Source organism: Anoplophora glabripennis, unplaced genomic scaffold, assembly GCF_000390285.2.
Source record: "Anoplophora glabripennis isolate ALB-LARVAE unplaced genomic scaffold, Agla_2.0 scaffold15, whole genome shotgun sequence".
NCBI classification, from domain to species: domain Eukaryota; kingdom Metazoa; phylum Arthropoda; class Insecta; order Coleoptera; family Cerambycidae; genus Anoplophora; species Anoplophora glabripennis.
Window position 1 is genome coordinate 2084238 of NW_019416279.1, and position 20511 is coordinate 2104748.

The 20511-nt window shown below is 33.2% G+C and overlaps 1 protein-coding gene across 1 annotated transcript; it reads left to right on the forward strand.

Annotated features, from left to right (window-relative positions):
• The first annotated feature begins 477 nt into the window (after window positions 1–477).
• LOC108905334 (protein NDNF) lies at window positions 478–19974 on the forward strand. The gene is made up of 9 exons (XM_018708160.1): window positions 478–556; window positions 5081–5268; window positions 13671–13777; window positions 13831–14074; window positions 17196–17371; window positions 17617–17864; window positions 19037–19261; window positions 19320–19606; window positions 19778–19974. The coding sequence occupies exons 1-9, from the start codon at window positions 554–556 to the stop codon at window positions 19917–19919; spliced, it is 1620 nt and encodes a 539-aa protein (XP_018563676.1). The 5' UTR covers window positions 478–553; the 3' UTR covers window positions 19920–19974.
• The last annotated feature ends 537 nt before the right edge of the window (window positions 19975–20511 follow it).

The window sequence follows — 20511 nt, forward strand, 5'->3', positions numbered from 1 at the left end:
TTCAAAAAGTTTTTATTGAGATACATATTTTTTTAAATAATGCTTAAGGCCGGTACACAGGAAGACTCAATTTTTGAGCAAGAAACTTTTTAACAGAAAATAAAAATAAATACAACATACAACATTTTTCTAAACGTTTTCAAACATGTTTGTTTATTAAATTATCAACTAATGATTGGAGCACACATCGAATTTCCCAGTTCAAAAAACGTCCATGACAGAGCATTTTTTCTAAGGCTGAAATCACTTGGTCGATTCCTGAAACCTTTTTTTTGAAAAACACCCAGCCTACTAAGTCCGACAAATTTGAATGAAGCAGTCGAGGTGGTAGGGACATCCTCCTCTTCGGCTGGAGCGGTGGTGGGGGTAGGCCAGGACTCGCGGCCACCTTGGATAAAGGCGAAGGAAAGCCTGAAAGAAATCGCGCCACTCGACGCTTCTGAAACGGTCCTCGAACGCGGCGGGTGAAAATAACAATCGAACGGCGCTGTGGTGTTCGACAGTTGAGAGTTGTGGTGGTTACTGCGATGCCCCTCTTAGGAATGTGACAAATATGGTAACGTTTTTCATTTGTTATTTTGCGGTTGACGGACAATTTTTCGAGAAATCATACAAGAAAACAACACAAAAAAATTAAACAAACGTAAAATTTCAGTTTCAGGTTGTTTTGCTAATTTAACAAGGTTTTGAAAAAACTTAATTAAAAAAAAATGAATAAAGTCAATTGTGCCGAATACAAAAATTGCAACAAAATTAAATTCTAAGTTATCTCAAAATTTTTACTTTCGTGTACATTTCACGATATATTTTTTTAAAATGTTTTAAAACATAATGCGAATTATTTTTTGTAAGTAATACAACGGTATGTTTGAATTTTTCTGAGGCACCAGAATTTTATATTCGTTGAAACAAATGAACATCGCAAAAGCGTCAAAATAAACCGACTTTACTTTTCATAAAAAGACTACTGTACTGTAACTAATATAAGTATAAGATTTGATGCATCTATCTCTTACAGTAAGAGAGATAGGTCCAAAAGAAAGTGCCACACATAATCTGTCAAAGACTTGATTGTCTAGGAATTAATCGCTAATCTCTTTCTAACACAGGCTTATGGCTGTACTTTGTATATTTTTATAATTATTAGATAGAGCTGTACCACTAATTATAAGGAAGTAATTTTTTTATAAACATGTAAAAATGTGGCGGTAAATCTATTTATTTTGACACCAATGTTCATTTTTTAATCTAATTCATAAACAGTCCGTACAATATTTGTTCAGATAGAATTCCAAGAAAACAACAGAAGAAACACGCCTTAGCAACTGCAAAACATAGTATGCACTGCAAGTTGCTGCGCTGAACGCCACGCCGCCAATGTCTTTCTACCTCCGGTGTCGAATGCGGTTAATTCCAAGAATGTGACGCAGGGGTCTTCTTGAAATTCTATATCAAGAAATATCGTACGGACTGTATGTAACTTTTATAGGTATTCAATATTTTTTCCAATCTTCAAAAATAACTATAGGAAAAAAACTCTGTTAGTGTCTGCCCCAATTTTTTTAACTTCGATCTTTAAAGTCCTTTTCTCAGTAAGTCTTTTGATAATAATTTCTATTGAAAATGTACTTTTTTTATATACTCCATATACAGGGTGTCCCCTTCATGTTTTAAAAATACTTGTGTGCAAGTTCCTCATGGGAATATAATAGGGATAGTTCATGTAAAGTTTTTTTCTTAGATGACCTGTTTTCGAGATTCAGTGTGTTGAAGTTGTTACTTTCTATATGGTTTTCCTTAATTATCTCTAAATCGACTAAAGATTTAAATAATAATGTGCAAACGGGTGCTTTCTGAAAAGCAGTGTCATCGATACTGGTAATTGAAGGGGTACAATCGAAGAAAAAATATATTAAAAGTCAAAATTTATTACATTTCTAAACGGTTCTGTAAACTCTAAAGGATACTAGAAAAAAAGGTGTACTTGTCGAAATTCGACGGTAGCATGTACCATTTTCGAGAAAAATGAAGTTGCATTTTTTTTGCTCTCATAAAGCGACACAAGTACATTAACAAAATATTAAATTGAAACAGGACCGTACCATTGAATGAGCTGAAGACATTTAGCTACCAACTCTATTTGCATTTAAGACTATAATTTTAATTTCTTACGTATCACATGAAACAGTTAAATTGTAAAACATTAACTAAAAAAAATCAGTTTCAGTTTGTTGTAAACTAACATTTAAATAAGTAAATCAAAATAAACAGATTATGGTAATTAATTATCTATTATTAACTAATTTTAGATTTTGTAATCTACTACACTACATTACTAAAATAAACCATTGTTGGATGGACTGAATTGTTGATGGACATTTTATTCGAATATCAAAGTGTGTTTTCAGTTGGTTTTTTAAAGTTTTACTCGAAAATTAGCCTTTTTTCGAAAAACATAAGAGAGTGGTAATTTGTAGAAAACTGAAGGACGAATCCGAAGATATCATGGTTGGTACCCTAAATCAGTGGCGTACTATTTTATTTAGAAAAATATGCCACTAGAGCATGTAAATTTCAGAAAAAGTCCTCAGATTTTGGACAACGTTTACGTAAATACACGTACACAATTTCAAATTATTTCACTTACTAGTTTTGAAATTATTTAAAAAAATTAAAAATATTTTTTGAAGTTTAAACCCTGTATATTTTTAACAAAACGTCCTAGATAAAAACTATACAGGAAAGACTTTCCTTAAAATTCACCAAAGAATGCGAGGTTTCATTTTTGGTCACCATTTGTGAATCACTCTGTATAGGAGAATTTAAAACCACAAAGGGAATATCAAGTTAAATAATAATTATCTCAATTATTAGGCTTCCGTGTGCCGTGGTATCATATCCTTGTTTTACAAGAAGGATTTTATTTTTTACTCGATCCCTCTACATGACATTAACCGTTTTGTGGTGTATAATGTCTTCTAAAGTAACAGCTTTGTAATTTTTCTTAATTAAAATAGTAAACCAACAACAAATTTGGGAAACCTTCGTATCAATCGATGTAATGGTTTTTATGCAAACCTAGAAATATTTAAAAAACTAAAATAAAATTACACTTGACAGACGTCAACAATTAGGGAACAATGGAACAATAAAGACAATATATACTCTTTGAAAAGAAAGCGTATTCATTTTGCATTAAACTGAAGATACATTAATATGCAAATAAAAATAATTTTCTACACAAGATGAATTACATTTTTCGTCCACAAAAAAAGTTTTTTTTCCATCTCTTATTGCAGAATCCTCAATTCTTTAGTAGAACATTAAATTTTACACAAAGTTAAATTCACTGTACTTCACTTTTCCCTTTGACTGATGCATACGCTGTCTAGATCAGCAAAAAGAACGACGATTATTCTGCCATATCGACTTGTAACGGATGCGGATTGTTTACAACGATTAAAAATTCTTAGACTGCCTCTTCAAATCGTGAGAAAATGCAAATATCAGCAATCAAACTGTGTTAAACGTGTGCGAAAAGGTTATGCCCCAAAAGAAATCGGTGACAATAATTTAGAACACGCCCACAACTATAAATTTTATCTTCAATTGCGTTAAAAGAAAGTTGGACACTCGGTATACATCTCCAATTTTTTCGCCGTCCGATTGGCACTGCAGATAATCATAAATAAAACTGTTATTTATTCCCCACATCTTACGATAAAGTAATAAGAAACAATCATTTTTGACGGAACACGTTTTTTAAATGAATGTTTCTTGTACTCGTGACTTATGTATTATGCCATATTCATTGATTTCTTTCTCTAAAATGCAAATCACTGATGACTCACCATCGGAAACAATCTTAAATTAAATTCATTCATTACATAAGAACTTTTACTGCGTAGATATGGTCACCTGTTGCTGTCACTGTCGATTTTTTTATCCCTTCAGGGTATCTAGTCCAGAAAATAGAGTATCAGAATATCACAAATAAGAAAAAGTCATTTTTTAAACAGTTGCCTGATTTAAAAGACCTTTCATTCTCTTCGCTCACCTGATCTGACAGAGATTTATTAACGAAACAGTTGCCTATCACATAATTTTTGTAGGAAATCAATTGTATCTTTTTTATTCTAATGCGAATATAGGAGAAAAAATAAATAAAACCTTAACAGACGTACGAAATAAAGATGACATTTTATTAACTATTAAAAGGAACTTTGCAATAAACACATCTAATTCTGAAGGCGCAAAAATAAACTGGACATAATTTAACTGCTTCTTAATGTGGTGTGTTATAAATACCTATAAATTGTTATCAAATAATGACGAAAACATTATAATATCTTTAAAATATTAAGCAATTGTTATTCATATAGTAGTTCAACAAACTGGATATCTTAAATATCTTAAATCTAATCTGAAACTTTGTTTTATCATTGTTAATAGTGCCACAACAACTTGCTACTAAAGCGCCATCTACTGTCCTCGCGGGCAATCATTATTACCTAAATCGTTTTGTCCAGTGTAGTCGTCGTCCACAGAACCGACCCCAAGCCATGCCGTTGCTCTTCCCCAGAGACTTCCTTGTCGTCGATACCGTTAGGGATAAAATATGATTCCACATTTACCACCGATCGGTTGGAAATAGTTAATAAATTAAGGCATTGTCAAGCTTTGCCGCTTTTGCTAAGCTACAGTTACGCAGATCGAGAAAAGATATATGGCAGATGTTTCTTCTAGTTAACAGACTAATACCAGAGGCATTCACTACCATGCGGAAGAATGGTGCTTGGATATCCCTGTTTGTGTAAAAGAAAGTCAAACATCTAGACACCTGCGATAAAGTCGTCGAAGGTGTTATTAGAGCCTATCCCTCCTTATTCTATCCACGTTGAACATAAAATAATTGTTTTAAAACTGCTTGAATCAAAATGTCAAATCGGATCACTTTTTTCTTCCGGTGTACCTCAAGGACCAGTACTGAGACCTCTGCTAGTTAACACTTTTACAAATGACGCCGTACCTTTATTTTGACCTATTACATTAACTTAGTTTTCTCTTGCCTATTTTTCAGATGATTTTCCTCCGAAGGCAGCTGTTTTTTCTACTAATCCTTCTCATCAAGTTAACCGAGAGCGACAGGAAGTCCAAACGTACGAAAGAATACAGACCTCAAGCGCCGTCTTACGAGATATACAGATCCGATTATCTACCCAGCGATTCACAAGTCACTACGTTTCTGCTCAAAGGGGAACTGAAACTGTAAGTAATGAAAAATTTATTAAAAAAGGTGGATAGTTGTTAAATTTTTGTCTATGTAACTTTTTTAATGTACGTTTCTTTGCAAACGAGACAAGAAGTTCCGCAAGGTTCAGTTATTGACCCTCTCTTATTTAACTTGTCAATAAATGATCACATTGCAGTTGAGTACAATGTTATTTAATATCATAGAGATTGTATATCTCACATTAATGAAGCTTTCAAGACGCAAACATTTAAGAATTTAAAAAAGATTGTTGCTTTCAGAGCTCTGATATCTCTAGAGATACATTTCATAAAAATTAAACTCACTCTCCATATTTGAACAATGTATTTAAAATTATTATATCAAAACTGGTATTTTTTTACTGTAATGCCCATCGTGTGAACAAATCCGTTTCTTTCTTTGACCGTGTTGAGCTGAATCAGTGTATTTATGTACCACGAAAGTTGCTGTAAGTAATACCGATGATAACTCAGTTAGCAGGTAACTGATACAAGTTAATATCTTAATCTTGTCAGCGCAAGGTTAGGCACTGAGGACGTTTTTTAAACTTTAGTGGCGTTAAGCACCTATAACTCTCGTATGTTGAAGGGATGTAATAATTTTGCTCTTGAAGCATGTTAGTGTATAACAGAGAACGCGCGGTTGAAATCGTAGGCTTATGTTATCTACGTATAGTCGAAAATCAAATAGATATTTAGAAAGCGGTACCAAACTGTATGTAAAATGTTTTTTTTTTAATAAAATACAATTTTTTTAGTAAATAGTGTTGTCAGAAACTACTCTGCGGACTACATACCCCGTCCAACATTTAATTACACCCTCAGTATCTGGGAAATATCTGAAGTTATTAAGTAGCAATGACATTTAAGATGTGACATATACTTTATAGGTTATATTCCACGCGCAATCAAAACAGATCTAGTTGGCACACTTCTACAGGGTGTGTCTTAGTCAAAACGAACGCAAAAAGTTCAAATACAATAGGTAACCATTCTCTCCCATTATGAAGATATACCAGCTCGAAGATGACCTGCTGATAATATCTTCTAAATCAGTTGAAGTACCAGTGTGGAATTTTATACGCGTTTTTGGCTATTAATGACTTGCACAGTCTGTTTGATTATAAAAGCCCCGGTTACCCAATTTTGGACACATTGTAAAGTAACATATTTTTGAATGGGGTGTTATTTTCTTTATAGTGCAACACAATTTTTTTTTTCACATTGTAGATGTATGTTGACGTTTTTGCACGTTTTGTTTGATTTTTTTATTTTCTTTCCAACCATATAAAATTTAAATGCCTTTGCATATTGAAATTTTTGAGAAAAAATGAGAAAACTTGCAGCCTTTGACTTTAGTTTGTGGTGCTCTCTTTCTAAATCATATCAAATAGAAGGTGCTGGAAAAACAATTTTGCATACTGCTATCTGCCACATATCGGTTTGTTTATAATTGGTGTCACCTTTCAAATTTAACTCATAACAAAATGAATGATTTTTAATGAAGAAGTTGATGTGCTGCTGCTGTTTATTATGAATGTAGAAAAAAACAGTGTTGCAGCTTTACAATTATATCGACAATGTTATTCTAATAAAATTTCCCCAAATGGAAGAAAGTTTAGTAAATTTAAAGCAAATCTAAGACAGTATGGAACGCTAAAGAAGAAAAGAGGTTCTTTAGGATATGCTTGCAATGCAAATCAAAAATTAGATTTACTTAAATTAGATTAGATTAAGTGTGCAAGAAAATCGGAATATTTCCGTATGAAAATTATCCAGGAATCATAACTTAACTGAGTATGTTGTGTATAAAATTCTACATAAACATAAATTAGCTATTATATAGCTGTTTTAAAATTGACAATTTATTGATCATTTACTTCATGAAGCCGCTTCATCAAGTAATTGGACAAGTGTAATGCACCAAATCTGCTGCCAAATAACTTCATGAATTTATTCAAGTTCTTGATGAATTAGAGCATGTTCTAATTTTCGTCAATTTCTTCGTGAAGTTCGGAAGTACCAACCCAACAGATTTCCAGCCTCAGATCAGTACTGAGGTTATGTTATTGGAATATATAAATAATTGTGTGGCGTCGTACTAGTTTTGCATTGTTCTTACTGATTTGTTACTTACAAACACTAATATTTATATGATGTGTCAAAACGCTACCGCTGTTGTATCACTACAATTATGAGTGGAAATGTGACATTTTTGAAATTTATTTGCTACCTTGATTCGTTGGTAGAACTGATTCATGCGTCAAAAAACTTGACAAGTCTGTAGCAGTGTAAAACCACACTGTTTACCAATAAATTCGTGAATTAATTCATGAAGAACTTCGTCAATTTATTCATCAATAAATTGTCAATGTAAAACAGCTATAAGAATGTATGCGTTGTTTATGAGACATCCACTGATAAGTGTTGACATAAGCCTACTTTGAGAAAAGTCACTTATTTTATACACCCTAATATTGTAAGTGTTTAATTAAAAGTATTTTTTCTCGAAAACCGTCCACATTAGGAAGTTCTAACAAGAGTACATTATTTTGAGAAAATAAAATTGTACGTTAGAAATTGGATCGCGAATGGCAAAAACCTAACCTTAAAAAAATTAGAACTTAAAATGTAATAGGAATATAACATAACTAGCGCCCTCTATGAAATATCCAAAAAATAATTTAATCAACGCCTTTGGCATCCATAAAAACCCCGGAAAACCAAATTTCATAATAATATTTCGCACCGTTTGGAAATTTTCGTAACAATTGTATTTAAAAAATTTTATTTTGTCGCTCTGTATCTCGAAAACAAGAGGAGATAGACATATAGTTCATAAGGGAGGTGTTTCTGAAACACCCTGTATATACTTTACAGGGTGTCCAAAAATGGGTAGCCGAGTTATAGCCCGGAGTCATTATAACCAAACAGACTGTATTTATACATTCACGAATAAATGGGTTGAGTACATGTTACTTATACATAGTCACCTTGATAAAAAGACCTGTATAGATGGTCGTCCCACAATTTGGAGGTTATAATTTCGAAGATATCGGTCTTTACCAGTCCAAAATAACACAGACGTCATATTAGCTCTAAGAACACGATTTTCAGCCCCAGACGTACGCCCCTGACCTAGTGAACAGAAATACTGACACATAACCTAGAAAGAGGTGTATAATTACGGGTTCTAAAATATCCCCATCTGGCAAGAAACCCATAGACACCTAAATCACGGTCCCGCGAAACTCCAAACGTCAAAACAATAATAACGAATTCCGTTTCTAGTATTTTTATGATTCCGAGAAAGCGGCGGTCCTACAATGTAGCGAAAAAATCGGTGGGACCGTTAAAGGGTCATTAAAATGTCACTTTAATAAAATATGGCTATTGTCCCAAATATCTCGAGTGCTATTAAAAAAATATATCGACGTTAGACGCCAAATGCGCTGCTAAATGGACGACCTCCTTTGACCCGCTCGCTATAAATTCGCGTCCCTATAATGTTCTCTTTATCCCCTGGAACAAACAAAATTTAGGTATGAGTAGGCATTTTTTAATTTAAAATTGATATTTTTTTATTCAAACTGCACCAAACTTCAAACGTGGTCTATGAATCAAATGCAGCGCTTTCACTTATTAAAAAAAAAATGCTTAGTTACAGGGTATTTGGAAAAACGGAGCCTTAGATTTAGGACAACAAAAACTGTCATTTGTTTTTGAGTTTCAAATGTTGGTTTTACAGTAGTATACAGGGTGGGCCACCAGTAACGCTTCGGTGGCTAAGGACCAAACGGCTACGTTTTAAAAATATTTTGAAATATACAGGGTGTCCAGGAAAAGCGTACCATATCAAAGTTATGTATTTTTAAATTAAAACACCCTGTACTTTACAGCATTTTTGAAAACACCGTAAAAAAATAGGTGAACTTTATTAAAGGTTCTGCATACCTAGGACTTTTGTTTGTGAGATATTTCAATTTTAGTGAAAATTCAGGCTTAGCGTAGAAATTTAATATTAGCAACAAAAAAATAATTTTAAGGAAGAATCTTTGGAAAGAGTATTTTAGATCCTTGAAGTTATAAATTATTATATTTGTCGTGACTTAGTATTGTACAGGGTGTTCAAAAAACTCCTGGATACTTTTCTCAACTTTAAACAGCAATAACTTGGTTATTTTAATTGGGACATCCAGTATATTTTTACTTTGGGAGTTTTAAGTTCTCTATCGGTTCGGTATCGGAGATATTTGTGCCGTTTTGGTTTTTATTGGATTTTTTTGTAGGTGTCCTTATCGAGGTCTTTCTTGAATTGGTAAAGCGTCAATCATGATAATATTCAAGAAAGTTTTCTAATAAAAATATTTTTTGATAAGCATAATAATTATAAAAAGCTTTTAATTTTGTATAAATATGTTTTTAGTACGTAACTGAATTAAATTAATTAGAACCAACATGAAAAATATTTATTAAAGGAAATGTTACTTTTAGAAGAAACAAAGAAAAATTTTAATCGATGATCAAATTGATAACCATTCTCTTGGATACAGCATCTCATTCGATCTTCAAATGATATTCTCACATTCCTTGGAATATCTAGGGTGATTGTGGCAAGTGCATCTCTAATCCTTTCCTTCATATTATTATCGCAAGTAATAAGTTGAACACTGTGTACTAAATTTTTTATAAAGCCCGAAACAAAGAAGCCCATTACGGTGAGGTCTGGACCTAGGTGGCCACTGACATGCACCATTCTTACTTATCAATTTATTACTAAATTTTCGATTTAAATAATTTCTCACTGAATATGAAAAATTTGCAGGAGCGCCATTTTATTGCATTCTCATTTTTTTCCTTATATTTAAAGAAACGGCATCAAGAAAAATCCAAACCAATTCAATAAAGACCTCGATGAAGACAAGAAAAAATTAGATAAAAATAAAAATACCGTTAGAGATAGGTATAGTATATTTTACAATCACCCCGTATAATATGCACATAATGTAATTATAAAAATACAAATTTATGGCACTTTCTCCAAAATCCCTGTATAGATAGGTCAGAATATCGAGTGAAATTACAGACAGAAATGGATTAGGATGACATAAGATACCACTTTTATATCCTCAACTAATCTTTGGTGTCCGCAATGCTTCGCTTCTATTTTATAATGCTTTCTTTTGACACCTCGTTCAACTACTAGTAGCTATTATTATCTTGGCAAGGTCTCTTCATAACGCATCAGTAACGCCATTTGAATGTGTAGCAAATGCCATAATGTCCCATATTAGCAAGTGCGACGAAATATGACAAATTAACGAGGACTTTGATGTCACACAAAGTTATTTTGGAGCAATGAAACACAATTAATGCTACGTTTAGATCGTTTGCTCTTCAATCTTCGTCATGTATAGGGTAATTTATTTGAATATATCAAAAATAAAATGGTTGGACGTTAATCAGTCCAAAAGGGAATGCAATAAATTCATAAATATGTATGTGACCCCTTAGATGATGCGTCCGTGATTTACTCAAGTTCATATATGAAGTATCTAGTCCTTGTACGATTGTGAATTATGTCTGTGGCATTGCAGAAACTGAATTTGAGGACATTTGAATAAGCGTAACAAAAATTACCTGTTTGAGTCGTGAAAAATATTGATTTTATCGATTTCATTTTGGAAGGAAATAAAATTACTGTTTTAAATAAAAATTAATGGTCACGTGGTTTGGAATCATTTACGAAGGCCCCGTACGAATATCGCCGTCGGATGACAGGCTCGTCGGCATTTTTCCAGAGCAGCAACAAATGTAACAAACCAGACATTTACGCTTCCTCCAGATATTTACCCAGTCGGCCACACTCCAGCCATAAATTTCGGTCCTTTCGCTAACAAGCAACTGTAAAATTTATTTTCGAGACGCAATTAAACATTTTTTCGTCTCGGTTTGCGCAGACATGCCGCGGATCGAAATAACAGATCTTACAACTCACTCAAAGATACGTTTTCCATCTAAAAATATTTATGTGTATCATAAACCGCCAACCGAAATAAATGAACAGTACAGTCATTATGTGGCACTGAACATGTGTTAGCGGGCTATAACCTAGACCTAGGACACTAAAAACTGAGTTGGATACGCCATTGTCGAAAGATGCGTATGTTCATGCCGGGGTGAGCGCAAAGTATGTACCAAACAGGCACGAAATCTTTAACGCTTTTTTTGCTGATCCAAATGTGGTACCTAAATGTATTTCATGAAGAAAATTGAACATTCTTTTTATTCTATAACTTAATTGTATACAGGCCATAAAATTCACTCAGTTATGAACACCTAGAAATAGAAATATTTGATTACCGGTAGAATTCTGTACGATGATTTTTTAAGTAAAATTTTTGTTTGAAAAAAAAGTATTTCAGGCCGAAAAAAATGAATATCTCAGAAACATTTTGATTTTTTTATCTAAAAAAATTTGAGGTTATTTAAGATAGAGAAAGGTATACTTTCACCAAGTCTCGTCAAAATTAAAATATTTTTGCGGAAATGAGAAATAAAAAACGAAAAATCAGAAAAAAAAACTGTTTTTCGCATTTTTCTCGGAAATTTTGAGGTTATGTTAAAAAGTGACTTCTACAAAAGTAGATTTTTGCATGATCTACAACTTTTGTATTGGATACTTTTTTGTTTGACCTCACCTTTCACCAGAAATCCCAATGATACAATTTTCCATAACTTTTCAACCCCCCAAATCAACCCTCCGCCACCCCTGCTCACACATTTATTTTTTTTAGGTTTATTATAAGCCCCTTTACTATTTCTACTTATAAAAGGCCAGGTAACAATTTTTTTTCCCTCTAAATGAGTTATTTTGATCGGTCTATATTTCATTTTTGTTACTTAAACTAGCAGCAACACAACTTTCTGCAATTATTGTGACTGATTTCCACCCACCATGTATTAGCCAGTAACGTTAATGTTCTTCGAAATGAATGGCCTGTATATGTTTTAGGATGTTCTAGTTTCAAAAACTGTGCAATCTTATTAGGAATCATAGAAAGCGTATTCTTGCCGAATGGTTGGTTGTAATATCTACCTGCTTGAGAGCACATAAAAAAGCGTGAAATTTTTATTTTAATTTCCGAAAAGAAAATAGTTTGATACTCCTTTTTATGAAATTTTGATAACAATATTCAGTGATTGTTAATTAAACTCTCTCTAGATTTGAACATCGCGATACTTTTTCACGTTATTTTCACGTTATATCCACGTTACGAAACGTCAATTTGTCGATTTTTTGAAGTAGTTTTTAATTAGCAAAGCAAAAAAGCTACGTGTTACTGTATTACCCTCAAATCATAGTATGACGTGATTTTGACGCTATATATGTTATGAATCGGTGTTATACCTCATTTATTATTGATTTCGCCACAAATATCGGAAAAGCCCTTAAAACAATAATAAATACTTAAATAAATATAAATTATCTTATTTAACGTCAGTTTCACGTTACCACAACCGTAATGAATTCTCAATGTCTTGAAACGCGAATGTTTTAAATTCTCTAGCTTATATTTAATTTTATTTAGCAAAGCAAACGATATTAAACTGAAATGCATAATATGAATGATAAATATATATGAACATATTTTCTACTCTATAAAATTAATTCTACTTTTATGCTTCATTATATTAAATTTAACAATAATGCTATTTTAGTTAGTCTAACTTTTGTAGGTTTGTATATAGTCACGTCAGTTTTACATTTTATGACCGTCATGAATCGTCAAGGTCATGAAGTGTCAATCCAGCGAATGCTATAAGGCTTCCTGAATTATCTTTGTAGTATTACATAGCGCAACAAAACATATTGAGATTATGCCGTTACTGCACCTTTTTGAGATTCTATGAGGTACGATTTGGCACTGCATATATTTTTTTATTGATTTCATCAATTCTAACGTTCTGTATAACATGTATCGTCCTCACACAATTTTTATTATTTGTTTTGCCCCACCATATTGACTGAATCAGCAAAAGAAAACTAACTAAATAAATACAAATTCCATTTTCACTTTAAAAAAACTAACAAATGTGTCTCGAGCGCAGATTTCTTCGAGGCGGTAGTTATTTAGTCCATTTTCTAGATCTAGACTGTTGGGGGTCAAACATTCGACCCTACTCTAAATTCAGATTAGTAACTGGGGATTGAAGACTTTGTCGTTATTTATAAGTCAGTTAAAATTACAAAGGTGACTTGTGTTTGCATTCTTTCAAAAAGAAAGGATCCATTCTCTAGGATATTGTACAGAACCGTATCCAGTTAACTTGTCGCGACAAATCTGAATTATTCCCAAAACGTCTTCAAAAAAACTATCCACAGTTTTGAATTTCAGACTCTACTACTTATCACCCATCGACAATGGGTCTCTGTCAACTACCATCATCACTTGCTCGTCTCCAGTACAATGGTCCATGAAATTGAACCAAAACGGCTCAACAGGTACTTCATGTATAATTGAATAAAAACTCAAAATAAAGCAATTCGTCTTTCAGCAAAACCATCAAGCAAAGAGCACAACAGAACATTCCTCACCGAGGATATGACGACCAAGAACTTCACAGCCTTCAAGGAGCTGTACGTGCTGCAGCTCACCGCCCCAGAATCCGACACTTACGTCCACATCTACATAAGCACCGAAGCGGACGGCCCCCAAGCGTTAAGAAACTCCTACCTCCAAAAGCTCCGCTTGCAGAAGAGGCAGAAAAAGAAGCGACTGACGATAAGATGGGAAGCTAGGTAACCGGCTGATTAAAATTTCAATTGGTGATAAAACTAAAAATTTATTATTAAAAAAAAATAAATGTACTTCGAGTCTACCTGTCATCGCATGCCTCTAGTTGGCAGCACAAGAGTACGCTACAGGTCTTCCCATAGCAGAAGCCTTTTTTCACTCGCTACTTATCATAAACGAGATATTTATCTTCGCGGCGGTGATCTCCGCATGTTCGTTACATAATGTTAATAGTGGCAGATAATAGGATGGGTTTTTTTCTCGTGCTAGTCGAGCCGTACGGTTGAGGAAGGTCAAGACCGTGGCGTTTAGTATGGCAAAATGTCGCCGTGTTAGCCATTTTAATTGCCACCGTTGTCTGAATCCGAATTAGTTCATTACCGCCATAGTTTTTGTGTCTGTAGCTCGGAGCTGGTAACAATATCGATGCTGGTAAGGGGGTACAGGGTAGCCCATGCAAGGTGCTGACATTGATTTTATTACTGAACATCTTATTAAATGAAAAATAAACTAAAATAACAAAACAAATAATAACATTTAAATTACAAAATAGAAAAAAAGAGAAAAAATAATGGTAGATAATAATAATAATACAGCATATCGTGAAAATAGAGACTAAATCAAATTACATATTCATGTATGATCAAAAATTGATAAAGAAATAAAGAAAATTGCGGTATCGTATACAGGGTGTTTCTGCTAGAAGAGCGTTCTTTGAAAAAGGACACGCAAATTAGCAACTTTTATTAAACAACTGATGGTCTAAAAAATTACGTTTTAAATTGAAAAAACTTTTCACATAAAGGTTTAAACAAATTTATAGCCGTCCTGGTGCGGCGTCCTGCTGTACCTTTGATATCGAAGCTGCCGCGCGCCGCAGTGCGAAAGCGCTGATGGCGGTTAAATTTTGTGTTCGAAAATGCTGGATATATTCAAATCTCGTTTAAAAGTAACACAAAATTTAAACGAATAAACGAATTACTTGCCAATAGACGATGTGCTCTGCAAATACTGTTCAAAGTTGTTTCCAGGTGCTAATAAACATGCTTCCAAACGAAGGTCAAAACACCCCACCACGCATTCGCTGAAATCAAAATTCATATAAATTGTACTGACATTATCCGTACATTATCACCATATCTGCTAGTTCTTGATTAAAAAACATTTTACACGTCGGCTAAGTAATACTGCAACACAACGCACGTGCACAAGATGCACAGGGTCGGCTTACTTTTATAACTAATGTTCTTAATTAATTTTCTGGAAAACATAAGCATTTAGACCATCACTTGCTCGATAAAAGTTGTTCATTTTCGTGCTCTCTATGACCCTTTTAAACGAACGCACTTATTTCGGAAACACCCTGTATTTTATGCTTCCCAAAAAGACCCGAACCTCTCGATTGAGTACTATCAAAAAAAAATTCAGATAAATGTTGTAAGATATCACAAATCTTGGTTTTGACCTTGACTTTAAGTTTCAAGGACAAATCAAGGTCAACTTGAAAATATTAAATAGAAATTCAATTGTTTATACCAGCAATCAATAGAGTCCCGTATTTTACGTCCGAATCTGGGTTCGGAAATTTTTCCCGGCATGTCCTTGGTTATTTGCGAGTCAAACTCATTTTTCTCTAAATATATTTTAGGCAAAATTTGTACGATTTTGAATGACACATTTCAGTCGAACAGTTATATTTAGTTTTATTATTTATATCCATTACTTTTTGCGAAATATGACCTTCAAACGACCTGCAAAGACATCTGGAAAAATATAACATATGCACGTAGAAGGTGCTATGTTGTCGTTGGCAAAAAAAATACGTATTCCAATTGATATTGACTTGACCATGGTTTGACATTGCAACTTGTGTTGAAGGTCAAATCCAAAAATTTCACCATCTAATTCGTCATTCAAAATCCTACAAGTTTTGCTTGAAACATTTTTTCCACAATTCGATCTTGTCGAATTATCACAGAAGAATGAGTTTGACCTTTGACTTTCAAATGACCCACCAGTGCACGCAAGTATCGGGGGGGTTCGGGTCTTTTTTTTACGCCCTGTAGATAATAAATTTTAGTTCTGTCAAAATGGATGAATAAATTAAAGCAAAAGTCACCTGATTATTTACTACAGAAATATATATTCAGGAAAATATAATTAATGAACTTATTGAATTGAATAAAAAAATAGAAACAATCAAAATTTGGACAAACAATATTCAAATGATGTCAAAATATGACATATTTCAAAAACAAAGACTAAACTAAATTATAGATTCATCCAGTGTTTTGATTTATATTTTAATGCATAAGTAAAGAGTTTATTATCAGAATTAGAAAAAAGTTATACAAAAACAAAGGTTTTTCTCAGTATTTGATATATGTCTACTCAGAAGACATTCTGCAAATAAGAGAGAAGATGTTAATTCATGTTGTCTTGCTTCGCTATAAATTAAAACACTAGTAATTAATTCCGCTTTGTTGCAGATTTGAACACTTGAAAAATTGATGTAAACACTAATCCACAATAATAGGAGCACTATGAAAACCACAGTAATAGTAAATAAATAGGCATTCGTCAAATGGACCTTAAAATACGTTTTAATACAATACAGTCTTTGAATACACTTTTTTCTAATTCTTATAATTTAACTGTATCGAATTTCAAAATATAAGTAAAACTGTAAATTCAAAAATATATATATAAAAAGATATTGATATTTTAACGGGTATTTAAAGAACTTACCAAATCTTATAACTCTTCAATGTATGTTATAACCGCAAATTCTTTAACAACTCTTTACTCTACTTGGCTCTGATCGATTAGAACATTCAGTGGACCACCCCGTACATATATATTTGTTTCAACAATAAGGAAACAGTGACATGGATTCCACGATTGGTTTTTTACTTGCTGGAATGTATTTTCAAGATGAACACGACACTTGCGACACTACACATTCCAAGAATACGCTGTAAACTGTTATGCCAACTACCTCGAATTTATGATTTATCTGTATATTCGTATAGCTATAAAATTCGTATAATACAAAAGATTGAACTATTACTGAAATATATAATAGGGATATATCACTGTAGTTCTTTAATCGGATCGAATTTTCAGCCTTGTGGACCCTCAAGGGACAGATTACTGTTTGACAGTAAGCTCCAAGAAGAACTACAAAACTCTGTGTTCAGCTCAAGCTGAGAAATTTGGAGTAGTACCTCCATCTGTCACTGGGCAAGCGCTAGTAGCATCCCAAGCGGCTATAAATTGGAAACCAAAAGGAAGGGACATTGGTAAAGATAATTTTTACTGCAGGGGTAACCTGCTAAACGTCCAGACCTGAATCCACAATTTTTTCTTTAAAAAGTTGATAAAATGAATTGCAAATCAAAACGCATAGATTCTGACAAAAATACTCTTATAATTTTTTCCTAGTGTTATGCTTGTAGAATCAAATTTTCTTTATGCAGTAGAAAATAATGAATTATTCTACTATTTCCAGTTGTAATCAGTTTTAAGTTTTTTTCTTGTTTTCCAGAGAAGTCAGCTTTTCCTTTAATAGCCTGCGTAGGGCGGAAAAGGCAGTACACAGTCCCCAATTTGAAGCAGGGGCAGACCTATTACTTCGATCTATTCGCAACAAATAGACAGTCAAACTTGACGTACTTTTTTGGTTCTACATCGACAAAATTCGACAGTCGAATCAAGCCGATTTCCCTTCGAGACGGAAAGTCAGTATTCGCCAACTTAAGAAAATTCGATGGAAAAATTGTGTTCAAATTCAAGGTAAACAGTTGGTCAAAAGTAAACTTATTTCTTATGTATGAAAGAGTTGTAACTTTATAGCAGCAGCTATAGACCCATTGGTCCAACACCTGTTCCTTGTAAGATAATGGAACGAATTTATAGTGATCTTGTCCCATTTTTATTAAATAACAAAAATGTACCATTGTACTCAATACGGCTTCTTACCAAACAGGTCTGTGGTGTCCAATTTGCTTCAAGTTTTACACTATGGATATAATATACAAGGTGTGGCGTATATAATCTATAAAAGTTGTACAACAGCTTCCTGATGATATTTGTAATAGAAAAGTCTTATACGAAAAAGTTCTATCTTCGCATTTTTTTTGTAAATTAAAGTTCATTTATTCAACGAAAATGAAGGCCTACCCTGTGTTATTTATTAAAAGATTTGGAAATGTTTTTATTCGACCCGAGAGGCGACCTTATAATTTAGGTCGTTATAAACTAATACTAATACCTAATACTAAAAGAAGGTTAGGTTACATTGTCAAAAAATTTGTGCAGTCAACTGATTTTGTATTGGTATTGAATTCATTATTCACTTAATTATTAAATATTAAGCGTCGTCCATCGACCCATCAGTTCTAAAAAGTGTAAAAGAAAATATTTTGCCCCACAATTGAACTTTAATTTACGAAAAAAAAAAAACGCAAAAATAGAACTTTTTCATATAAGACTTTTCTATTACAAATGTCGTTAGGAGGCTGTAGTTTAATTTTTATAGATTATACACGCCACACCCTGTATAGATTCATTTGGCACTGAATTTGAACTTTTCGCGTTATCTAAATTTTGCTCATACGTAATTTTATTTTTAATATTAGAATCTCATTGTATTTATAATCATGTCAGATATTGTAACTGAACCATCAATATAACAATAATAATAGTAACTGTCTATCACTGGTCTCTAAAATATTGCATACTAGAAGAGAAACCGCAAGATGTAGATCATAATTTCAGAATAAGCAGAATAACAATCCCAAGAGACTGCCAGACAATCTAAATCTTAATTACCTGGTTTTCCTCTGAAGCGAAGACAAGTATTTTGCTACCACGTAATTCCAAATACATTTAAAACTACTAAAATGACATAGTTACCATATTAACCTTAACATGCACCTGCTAAACATAATTTCATTTGACTTCAGGTGGGTAAGGTTCGTGGGAATCCCTTGAACATCTTCATAATGCCCTGTGGAGCTCTGATAGACGCAGAAGTATCCCTAAAGGGCAAAACAATCATTTCTAGGGAACGTATAGAAAAAATGGACCATATCGCCATCAAATCTCCCGAAGAAGGCGCTAGATATCACATCAAAACAGTAGCTGTCAACATTAATAGAGAAGGTGCTGGCAGGAACTCTGGAGTAGAGGTAGCAACTCTTGCAAATAGACAAAGGAGTTTGTTATGTGTATCTTCACTTATTTTAGGTCTTCGCTACTTCTAAATCGACTTCTAAGATTCCTCTTCCCACCATGCCGTCTCAAACGGCGGTGGAAGAAATCGCTTCCATGAGGAAGTGCAACAGCGTAACAGTGGCTTGGTTGCCATCGCCAGGGGAGAAAGTAGGACACTACTGTATACTGGTCAAGGAGGGAAAGCTCAGGGAGGAGGATGACTACGGCATTCCTAATCAGTGTGGACTAGAAAGCAGATTGAAGAAAAGCGTTAACTTTGACGTGAAGTGTTGTAAAGATATTCGACATAATTACACAAAGTAAGATAAGTTGATCACTCGTACTTCAGAGAGAGTATATAATCAAATTATGTAAATCCTGATAGTTGAATTTTCCTTGAGTTTCACTACTATGTCTTCCAAAGTGCAGTGAATATCAAGGAAAATTGGATGATAGAAGGGCTTAATCTTACAATCCTTTTGTTGTTTCAGCTCTGTTATAACTGAAAAGATCAACTACCTAGGTCCGGGAAAAAGCTACGTGGTTCAAGTAATAGTGAAGAAGCCCAAAGGAAAATCTTTGGCATACGATCTTCTTCAAGTCCATACAACACCAAGTTGCCATAAATATTAACATTGTGGTTTATACTAGTATTTATTAAGTCTAGTAGGATTAAGTTTTTGTAAATATTTTGTGACATAATGAATATATTCTCGTTTTTCTCGTCTGTGTTTGATTCCTGAAGAAATATAGAAATTCAATAACCAAAACAACCAAGAACACCTGTCTAAATAGAGCAAGATTCGGAATTAATGAAAGTGATAAAGGTTAAAAAGTAAAAAAAAAAATGGATTTCATTTAAGCAAGATAAATTTTTATTACTAAATATATTATTTCTAACAGCCAGTGACAACAAATCAGTGTCAGTGTTGACATAGATCAGGGCGGATCTATTTTGATGTGGATGTGAGAGGGGGCAAGCATATTTTTTCTGGATTACCTTCAACTCAACTCACATAATAAAAGTGTAGATCCCTAGATCTGGGCGAGGTCCAGAACATTTTCAAAATTGCAAAAATGTTTAAAAAATTTAAAAAGATACTTACTTTATCTGAGTTTTTTACTTATATCTTGGAACCTAAGCATTTTGGAAGAATATTGAAAAGGAAAGAAGTTTTAGAATTGAATTTTGCACAATATACTGTAAGTTCAAAATGTTTAAATT

Coding starts and splice junctions, on each gene's coding strand:
- LOC108905334 (XM_018708160.1), top strand. Junction 5,269..13,670: donor CTCAAAGGGGAACTGAAACT/GTAAGTAATGAA, acceptor TTTGAATTTCAG/ACTCTACTACTTATCACCCA. Junction 14,075..17,195: donor ACGATAAGATGGGAAGCTAG/GTAACCGGCTGA, acceptor TCGAATTTTCAG/CCTTGTGGACCCTCAAGGGA.